This window comes from Sinocyclocheilus rhinocerous, unplaced genomic scaffold (assembly GCF_001515625.1).
Source record: "Sinocyclocheilus rhinocerous isolate Xijiao unplaced genomic scaffold, SAMN03320098_v1.1 scaffold1785, whole genome shotgun sequence".
Lineage (NCBI taxonomy): Eukaryota > Metazoa > Chordata > Actinopteri > Cypriniformes > Cyprinidae > Sinocyclocheilus > Sinocyclocheilus rhinocerous.
In genome coordinates, this window is record NW_015627538.1 from 497,121 (window position 1) to 507,863 (window position 10,743).

The 10,743-nt window shown below is 39.5% G+C and overlaps 2 protein-coding genes and 1 long non-coding RNA gene across 3 annotated transcripts; 2 read left to right on the top strand and 1 right to left on the bottom strand.

The window, feature by feature from the left end:
* Positions 1-443: 443 nt before the first annotated feature.
* LOC107729365 (protein disulfide-isomerase TMX3-like) lies at positions 444-5,558 on the top strand. Its single transcript, XM_016539849.1, has 13 exons — positions 444-572; positions 697-751; positions 1,145-1,184; positions 1,277-1,400; positions 1,978-2,023; positions 2,132-2,212; positions 2,343-2,442; positions 2,699-2,776; positions 2,864-2,930; positions 4,437-4,626; positions 4,721-4,853; positions 4,944-5,012; positions 5,213-5,558. The coding sequence occupies exons 1-13, from the start codon at positions 551-553 to the stop codon at positions 5,435-5,437; spliced, it is 1,230 nt and encodes a 409-aa protein (XP_016395335.1). The 5' UTR covers positions 444-550; the 3' UTR covers positions 5,438-5,558.
* LOC107729143 (uncharacterized) lies at positions 2,943-4,179 on the bottom strand. Its single transcript, XR_001638559.1, has 3 exons — positions 4,047-4,179; positions 3,715-3,770; positions 2,943-3,401 (listed from the first exon to the last, which is right to left on the bottom strand). It is a non-coding gene; the product is annotated as an uncharacterized LOC107729143 (long non-coding RNA).
* Positions 5,559-6,693: 1,135 nt separating the features above from the next.
* LOC107728919 (dermatan-sulfate epimerase-like protein) lies at positions 6,694-10,418 on the top strand. The gene has a single exon (XM_016539250.1). The coding sequence runs from the start codon at positions 6,834-6,836 to the stop codon at positions 10,416-10,418; it is 3,585 nt and encodes a 1,194-aa protein (XP_016394736.1). The 5' UTR covers positions 6,694-6,833.
* Positions 10,419-10,743: the final 325 nt, after the last annotated feature.

Genomic DNA, 10,743 nt, shown 5'->3' on the forward strand with positions numbered 1-10,743 from the left:
CTATTGTGTACATCTCTTTAAAAATAGCTTATCTACATGCAATTACATCTGTAATTAGTTTCTCACAAGTACACTGTTGTAATTTACCATTAAACCTAACCATATCACGAATACCTGTCTCAAACCTTACCCGTATTTCACCTCAATAGCAGCAAAAGTGTTTTGCAACACCAGTGTTTCCCCTAGGTTTATGGCTTTGGGGGGGCGGGGTAGGTTGGGGGGGGGGGGGTTTAACAGTAGACTCACCACAGAACATGTTAATAGTTTGAAACAGTGTTTGCTTGTTTGCTGTACGCTAGAACATACAAGACTAAAATCTAATTTAAACTAATTAAAGTGGCGCAATGAAACGTTCACCGCTTGCCCAGAATCAATTTGTGCCCCAATTCTGTCCGTTCCTACCCGTCGGGGCAAAGGGGGTTAATCTAGTCAGTCGACCAAGAGTTTACTACCAGTCCGATGATTATGTCACTAACCTAACACTGACTCTGCTACCTGTAACATTTCAAGGCTATTGCACGGTTAATGACAAGATAAAAGGATAGCAAGAATGAGAAACGTAATACTTACAGGTATGAACGCCTATTAATTGTATGGACACCATATTCGCCAACATAAACTGCAAAATACAAATCTCTTTAACACGATCGACTGACACGTAATCTGTATGTCACTGCGTTTCTTTTTCATTAATAGCGCTTCTGTCGGTCATTGCTGTGGTGTCAGGAAACGTGGAGGAACTCGATGACAAGTAAGTGTTTTACATTGTAAAGGTACTAACTTGTGCTTTAGTAGTGAAGGTGTTGTCAGTGCAGCGTCGTTATTTTTGTTGCATAGCAACGTACGGAGATCTACTGGAAGAAATAGCACTTTATGAGTCTGCTTAATAAAAGGGGGGTTAGATGGAAATTTGTGTTTTTAATATCCTTTATCACACTATATTTTATTATGAGGGAACCATTTTATAAAAGTAACAAGGCACTCTAGCACTTGCTGCGTTGTAAATAGTCACAGCTAAAAGGGTTGCCTGCAGGCAACTGTAATTTGTCAAGGCCTGTGGTTTGTTGTATTACTTATTGCATAGATAGATAGATAGATAGACAGAAATCAATGTGAAATTGCATTAATCAGTTACCTTTTACAGGTTTAAGGACTACCTAAAGCATGAACTCTGGCTGGTGGAGGTGAGAGTGTATGCAGTACAATTTATGCAGTTTTATGTCGTGTGATGTGTTTGCTTTGTATTTTTTTGTCATGTCATTTTTTTATATTGCAGTTTTATGCACCATGGTGTGCATACTGTCACACATTTGAGCCAATATGGCATGAAGTCGGTGCAGAACTGAAGAGTATGGGCTCCCCTGTTAATGTTGGCAAGATTGATACCACAGTGCACACAAGTGGGTTCAGTTCACATGTTCACATTAAAGTGTGTATGTTGGAAAGTTTTAATTACATTGATTGTGCATCTAAAATTATATTTAAGATTAGTAAGAACTGCATTTGTGCCACATCCCCCTCTAGGATACTTACAGTAGATGAAAGTAATATCTCCTGCTGTAGCTTGGTTTGAGATGACAGTAATGGTAATGCCACACCGGGCTACTGATTAGCAACCAATTAGTATGCTACTTAAATGGCAGGATAGGCTTACCTGCTGTTTAATGGGATTAGTTAAGCAGGCCTCATGCATTCATGAGACTCAGTTCGTTGAACTGTATACGAAGTTTGTGTTGAGTCTGTATCTTGTTAACCAGATGGCCATGTGGCATAAGTTGCATTTCAGCAATTAGAAATCCCTTTAGTTTCTTGGAATTAGGTTGCTGCCATTGTCTTCATAATCTTCTTCTTATTAAATTTGCACAAGCTTTCTGGGTGAATGAAATGTAGCCCATGTCTTTTGTTTTACCCCCCACCATGAGTACACTCTTACAAGTCTAGACTACAAACTAGAGCGCTTAATTTCTCTGTCCATAGGTATTGCTTCAGAGTTTAATATTCGTGGATATCCAACCATAAAACTGTGAGTTAATACCTAATTATAATCTCTAAATTAATAACCAAGAATTGTTCATGCTGTATGATGTATTTGACACTGTTCTGTTTTTTTTGTTTTTGTTTTTTTAATAAGGTTTAAAGGAGAGCTGTCCTTTGACTACAAAGGGCCTAGAACAAAGGATGCTATTATTGAATTCACCAACAGAGTTTCTGGGTAATTGTGGAGTAAATTTCACTATAATGAAATGATGTGTCTTTCGTGTTCTGCATAGATTTTAGTCTCATGTCAATGCTAGTTATAATTCTCCTCATGCTATCCCCTTGTCCTTTTTTCTTTAACCTAGACCTGTGGTAAGACCACTCTCTAGCGTTCAGTTGTTCCAGCATGTTATGAGTCGTCACGATCTTATCTTCGTTTACATTGGAAGGGAGTCGCTCCTTAAGGTAAACATTATGTAAAATTAATAACGGTCATATTTACGGACAATGAATGAATTATGATGGAATAGGAATGAAATGCTGGAGCATGAGTTCACAACTACCACTGCTTCTGGATAGCACTTTATTTGAAAGTTTTATTGTTTTATAAATAAACTATGTGAATAGATTTTCTGCTAGGTCATGCATAGTTATATAGAAGTGGTTAATATAATATACTACTATTGAAATGTAATGTACAGTTTTTTTCTTTTTTAAACAGAAGGAATACTACAAAGCTGCTACTGAGTATATTGTCCACACATATTTTTTCACTGCATCTGAGGAAGTCCTTCCAAAGGTAAGACTTTCACTTAAAATACCTCTGTAAAATAATCAGCTTCTTTGAAAACAAATCGTTTCAATTCATTATTGATTGTCTCCAAAGGCAGTCACTCTGCAGGATGTTCCCGCCGTTGCTGTGTTCAAAGACAGGACGTACTACCTTTACAATGGTAAGATGTACTACTTGCAGTGCATCACTTTAGTAAGCGAACATCTGAAACTAATAGGATCTGTAAGCAGCAAAATCTCAGCGTCTGAGCTCCAGGCTGTTTCCTCTCATCGCCTCTCGAAGGGTGCCGTTCCACTGGGGCACAGAGGGGAGGTGGTAGTGAAATGCCAGGGCATCGAGGCAGAGTGTCACTAGGAAAGGGCACCAATAATGGGAATTAGGGAGGCGTGAAGAACGATGCAGCACCCTCAAAACAAACACTAGCCCACGACAGCCGTTTATTCTCAGGGTGTTGATCTGTTGGACTTCCCCATTGTTGAAGAAGGTCTTCTGGAGCCAGTAGTTTAGCAGGAAAGGATCAGCACACTGAACCTGGACCCGAAACACTGCACTGTCAGACGAGTCCTCCATGATATGAATAGTTAGCACATCCATGGAACAAGGTTAAAACACAAGGTGTAGAATGTGGCATCTGCAGGAGATATATTATGCATTAACATCTTCCAGATTACCTAAAAAGAAATACGGGTTTTATTGTAATTTATAAATGTTAAGGTTTTTTTGTCCCATTATATAGTGCCATATTAAGGCCAGCTCAATTGTCAACTTAACTTAAAGTAAAAAATAAAATAAAAAATACAGTTTGCACATTAAAATATTAGAAATAATTAATTTGAAAAACACAAAGACATTGTGATGTGAGCACACTCTACAAATCATTCTCTCTTTTCAGCAAGTGTATGTGATACATAGACCTTTTGCAAATAAGTTTATGAATCACTTACCTGACAATATTTACTTTATTATCACTTTTTGTAACAGAAATCACATGGTAATCCTCCTAAAAACAGAGGCATAAAAAAGCAAAGGCACAAAAAAGTTGTAACAAAAATCTTAAAAAGATTGCAGGTCACAGCACACCAATATATTTGATATATGTACATTTTCCCAGCATAATTTGGCCATTTAGGGCACTGGATGTAAAGTTACTTTATTAACATTAAAAGTACTAGTATGTTAGAAGTACTTACCCATGGTTATACACAGGTTCTTGTATGTGTACAAGAGAAAAACCTTTTGTTAGATCACATTATAATTACAGTAATTACTTTCTTACCATTCTGTTCCAAAAGTTGAGAATACAGAGACAGTAAAGTGTTCCAGCTCTCTTCGGTCATGTGGCTTACTCTGAACATTTCGTCTGGGCTAACATCCAATATACACCCTTTAAGTCAACAGCTTGACTGTGTGCAAGTAACATATTTTGCATAATTTAATGCACAGTCAGTGAACAGAAACACTCTTTGTTAATAAAATAAAAGATCATTTGTTTCTCATGATTACATATTTTAGATTAAACATTTCTGAGTACTTTTACTTTGCATATTGTTTGCACAGGCTTGACGGTGACATTTAACAAGTGCAGGGCTACATTTAATACATGAAAACATTAAATGTACATAAAGTATTATTAAGTTTAATATCACCTGTCTTATCATTCCTACAGAATTTCTTGATGATGATTTGTCTTCCTGGATAAATCGAGAACGTTTTCCCTCTTACTTCCAAATTGATAGCTTCAGTCTGTACCAGATGGGAGAACTAAGTAAGCCTGTTTTTCTCCATAAATATTATATATTTTTTACTTTTTTCTTTTATTTGCCTTATTTTCCTATACCCTTTACAGTTAACAAACTGCATCATTAATTATAAAAAAAAAATTGTGATTGCAATATTTCTGCCACTAGGTGATAAAACATACTGTAACGTGCATGATGACTTTCTCCCAAGATCCGAAGTTGAGAGGCCCTCCATCATTGTGTTAAATATGACCATTGATGGATACTGTCTACCAGAAAGTAAGATTGAGACCATTGAGGATTTACTTCGCTTCGTAAACAGTGTTCTAGATGGCAGTGCAAAGGTATGTGAAGGGAGATAATTTCATGTCTATCTTTTCTGTCCTATAATACATTGTGCCTTTTCTAATAAAATTCCCTTTTACCCCAATCAGCTACTAGGGGGAAATGGATTTTTGCAGCACGTTAAGAGATCTCTCTATAAAGCTAAGTCTACTGTGGTGGTAAGACCGACTAACACTCTTTATTATTTTAGCAAAAGGATAGATTAACTCTTATTTAATTTTTTCCCAAATATTTACTAAAAGCTAAACACACCAAAACCAAAACACATGGCTGATCACATCCTCATCAAATATTTACTTGAGACTAATATTTAGGTCACAGTTGTCCTAGTAACTAATATAAATCTCCCTGATCTCAGTCGATGTTCCAGGCAGCTCCATTCTTCTCCTGTTTTGTGTTTGGACTACCAGTGGGTATAGTTGCGTTGGTTATCTGGGCTACATGTACTGCTGTACCAGCGGATGATGAGAAACCCGTGGAAGGAGCTACAGCAAGTCCTGTTTTGGATGCACATGGGAAGAAGGCAATAGAATTGCAGCCTGACAGTACAGAAAAAACCTCTGAAGCAAAGAAAGAGGATTAACATGGACTGTTGATTTAGGATCATGTTAATCTTTACCATGTCATCACATGCATTACTGTTTTTCCCCTTTTTATAAATCATCTTCCCAGTGTACAGTATATTGTGGTTGGTTTATTTATCAAATAAAGTTCAAGTAACTTAAATTAACCACATTTCTTTTATTTAGCCTCCCATCACATGAAAGTCTAAATCATGTAAATCAAATTAACATGGCCATAGCTGCATGTATGATGTACTCCTATTGTGTTCATATTTATGTTCACAATTTTATTGGGCTTTTTGTTGGAGTTCCCCGTGTATTGTTTCTTTTCTTTTTTGTAAGTATGAAAGAGGACACACTTCTCAACACATTACTGTGTGACCTGTATCTGCTTAAAGTCAAATTGCTGAAACTATATGCTATTCTGATTTGTGGCTAAATTATATTAAATATTTGATATGAAACTGTACTTTATATCTGAATAGCAAATTCGTTCGATTAATTATAAATAAAACGACATGAATACCGGAAATGTGGTTTAATGAACCACTCAATGTGATATTACGACGCCATCTATCGACCATATAAAAAATTGCTAATGCCGACTGTGATCGTTGTACTAGATAAACTTGGAAGATGGAAAAAGCGACTTGACTTACAACACTGGGACAGTTTTGTGACAGAAGAAGAATTTGATGCAGGAAATATAACCCTAAAGTCTAAAAAGTGACATTTAAATGGCATTGTGGATTCTTCATATCAGTCTTTGCTTCAGATCAAATTAGAAAACATCACCACTTAGACAAACGATACAGCAGGCGGTACGTTTCCTTCAACTCAAAGTGGATTAATGGATTATCTCGCTTTTCGTGTCACAAGATGAGAAAAAGGCGTTAAGAGTGACTTTACATGGTGCTGTGAATAGTTACTGCAGAACGCTGCAACTTTCAGGAAACTCTTCCATAAGACCCGCGGGAAGCAGAGGATCAAACTTGTAATGACGGATTCTGAAAACGGAAGTTTCTTTGACACATCTCTGCATTTATTATATTTCCGTTATAGCACTTTGTGCGGATATCGTTTTAAAGAGCGAGACTGAAAATAACGTTTTATCCGGTTAAATAATACAACAGCGTACAAATAAATGCGGAAGAAGTTTGTTTTGCGTGGGTTTATCAAGTTTTAGTTTAGCCGGATAACCATTTATGGGAGTTAAAAGCATGTTTTTTTTTCAAGGAAATGTGAACGATTCCCACTGTCTACATACATACCGCCATAGTCATTTGGGGTTTTGCCTGAAAGGAAAAAAATATCTGCAGCTCTGCATGTGAGTACAAGTTGGACTAATAACAAATTTTTGGGCGCTTTGGAGGAGGAGCTTTCGAAGAGAAAAGCACCACATCTGTTTCTTGGATCATGGTCATGGAGAACATGCAGAGGTTTGCGGTTCTGCGCTGTGTCTTGGCTGTGGGACTTGCTTTCTGTGGAATTTCGTCTGCCTCAGACAGATATGTGTCCTTGAATGAACACCAAACAGACAATACCACCTTGTCAGCACACCTTCACCCCAAGCTATACTTTGATCAGACAGAATTGCGTTTGATGAAACAGAGGGCCACCACCACACATAGACACATATTTAAAGTTATTCGTAATGCTGTTTCGGTTATGTTATCCAATGCAGCTGTTTACCAGCCTCCGGTGAGCCATGAGGATTTCGGCAAGAAATGGAATGAGATTTATGGTAACAATTTGCCCCCTCTTGCACTATACTGTCTGCTTCAACCTGAGGATGCTACTGCCTCTCAATTTTTGATTGAGTACATGGACCGAATGGTGGAGTATCCAGATTGGACGGTGTCCAGTGCACCAAATGATGAGGTTCCCATCGCCCACTCCCTCACTGGATTTGCCACGGCGTATGATTTCATTTACACCTTTCTTGACACCCACAGAAGATTGCGATATCTCAGGAAAATACGATCTGTTACTGAGGAGCTTTTCGAGCTTTCCAAGCACAGAGGATGGGGAAAGCAGTTTCTACAGAACCACCAGACAACTAATATACTAGCCATTCTCATTGGTGCTCTTGTGGCAGGGGAACATAATGACCCAGAGACCATGATATGGAAGCAAATATCAGTGAACTACATGGAAAAGACCATGTTCCTTCTCAGCCACATTGTTGATGGCTCTCTCGATGAGGGTGTTGCGTATGGTAGCTACACAGCAAAATCCATTACTCAATATGTTTATCTAGCGTTGCGTCATTTTCAGATAGACAACACACAGAACAACTGGCTCAGAGCTCACTTCATGTTTTACTTTGCTACACTGCTTCCTGGATTTCAAAGAACGGTTGGCATTGCAGACTCCAATTACAACTGGTTCTATGGGCCAGAGAGCCAGCTTGTATTTCTGGATGCATACGTGATCCGAAATGGCTCAGGAAACTGGCTGGCAGAGCAGATTAGGAAGTATCGTCCTAAAGATGGACCCATGATGCAATCAGCAGCCCAACGCTGGGCTACTTTACATACAGAGTACATATGGTATGACTCTGCTTTAACTCCACAGCCTCCACCTGACTTTAACAAAGCAACTATGCACATTTTCTCCAACTGGGGTGTGGTGACGTATGGGGCAGGGTTACCTCAAGCTCAAGGTAATACCTTTGTGTCATTTAAATCTGGAAAATTAGGAGGGCGAGCAGTGTATGATATTATCCATGCACAACCTTACTCTTGGGTAGATGGCTGGACGAACTTTAACCCCGGACACGAGCACCCTGATCAAAACTCCTTTACTTTTGCACCAAATGGACTGGTGTTTGTTTCTGAGGCCTTGTATGGTCCTAAATACAGCTATCTTAACAACGTGCTGGTATTTGCCCCCTCACCCACCAGCCAGTGTAAGCAGCCATGGGAAGGACAGTTGGGGGAATGTTCAAAGTGGCTAAGATGGGGAGAAAAGGAAGTCGGGGATACTGCTGGGGAGGTCATTGCAGCTTCATCACATCAGGACATGTTGTTTGTGAGTGGAGAGTCTGTGTCGGCCTATTCATCTGCCATGAAGCTAAAGAGTGTGTATCGAGCACTTGTGCTTCTCAACTCTCAAACATTGCTGGTTCTGGACCACATTGAGAAACACGAGCTCTCCCCTCTCAGTTCTCTCAGTGCGTTTTTTCACAACCTTGACAATGATTTCAGGTACGTTCCTCACAGATCATTTGGAAAATACAATGGGGCTCTGATGGATGTGTGGGATGCACATTACAAAATGTTTTGGCTGGACGCTCAAGGATACAGCCCCGTTGCCAGGATACAAGAGGCAGAACAGGCTGCTGAATTCAAAAAGAGATGGACGCAGTACATAAACGTGACCTTTCCCATGGAGAACACTGTCACTAGAGTGGCTTATTTGATGCATGGCCCATACGTCAAGGTCTTGGACTGTAGATTCATAGACAACAGTAAAAATGGAGTCAAAATATCAGTGACTCTTAATGACACAGAGACTGTTGTGTCAGTTGTAACAAACTACGAAGACATTGAGGCCAGACATGGCTACTTGGGCTTTGCAGGCTTTGCTAAAACAGAAGACAACAGAAGAATAGTTCGGTTTGGCCGGGGAATTCAAACCTTGCCAAGTCAAGTCACAAAAGATTTTGTGTTTGACTTTGGATTGGTTGTAAACATCTCTGCGGTGTTGACTTTATGTTTTGCTTTAGCTTTCGTAATGAAAAAAAGGAAGTTTCATGTGTCGTTCAATATGCTAATTCATTGCACTCTGGTCTGTGTGTTGTTTTTGTGGGTGACTGAACTTTTGTCTCTTTTTTATGGCTGCGAACAGCTCTTGTGCAATGTTAAGTCAAAAGACAACAGCATATATGATGGAACAGACTCTAGCGTCCATGACCTCCTCCCCATCATCACGATTACATCCATGCCGGGCTCAGGCGCAGAGATCCTTCAGCACCTTTTCGATAATAGCTCTGACTTTGTATACCTTCGGATCCCTTCAACCTACCTGCGGTTCCCCATATCTCCTTTCGTCTCTCTGGTGGACGCTTGCGTGTGGTCCAAAGCAGATGCGCAAAATGGACGATTTCGAGTCATTCAGGGATGGTTCCATTCCATAGTCCACAATGTGAAACTGCACCTGCAAAACATTCAGTTGCACCAGAGCAATGATGAAGCAGAGAACAAAGTCAAAGAAAAAGGACAAAGAAAGAGAAGGATGCTGCTGTCTGAGCAAACAAGGACAGTGGGTGGCAAGGGTACCCATATGGACATTGCATACATACAAGAGCTCAGGCAGCACCTGGTGAAGTACCCAAATGCCCGGCCAGTGCTGAACATGGGCAGTGGAGGCTGGTTCTTGAAGCTGCCGTATCTTCAAGAGGTCATAGGTCACTCACTTCGCTCAGTTCATGTGGTCAGAGACCCACGTGCATGGATTTATCTAATGCTCTACAGCAGCAAGCCAAGCCTGTACTTACGTAAGAATATTAAAAGGCACATTGTCAACATTTTTAAGCAAAACATTGATGGTGTGGATCAGGGTTGTGCTATAGTGGACTCACAGTTCCTTTCTTTAAAGAAGATCCTCTCCCAGCCAGATCCCAACCCTGTACGGCTACTAGCTCAGCTATGGCTGGCTCACAATTCAGCAGGGATCAAGGTGAGCACAAGCCTTCCCCCACAAACATACCTTATAGTCAAATTTGAAGACGTTGTATATTTTCCTGAAGAGACAGCGAGAAAGATACATAACTTTCTTGGAATACCAGTTGCACCAGCTGCGTTAAACCAGCTGACATTTGCCACATCTACAAATCTGTATAATCTGATATATGAAGGAGATATATCACCTGCCAAAATCAACATGTGGAAGGAGAATATGGCTTCAGATGAGATTAAACTCATTGAGGACACATGCTGGCCTGTGATGGAGACGCTGGGTTATAAAAGACATACAGTCAGTCATTCTTTTTTGTAAATGTTTTTGCATTTTTCATACTGTGCCTGAAGATTATATAAGTAGACTATGTCAGTATGATTAATCTAAATGTTGCCTTCTCTGCAATCAGTCATATGACCAATTGTTTGTGCTCTGATTCCAGTATATTTAAGCAATGTTTATGTATTATTTAAATCTTCCAGACAAAACTGAGGCTAGAATGTCTAGATGTGCTAAAGAACAAAAAGTGATTACTCACCATTAAAGATGGGGAACAGATGCAAAACTTGGATCACAAATAGTTTGACTGGAAGACAAGATTATGGTATTTCCCACCAGATGGGCGGCTCACAATATTTTCCAG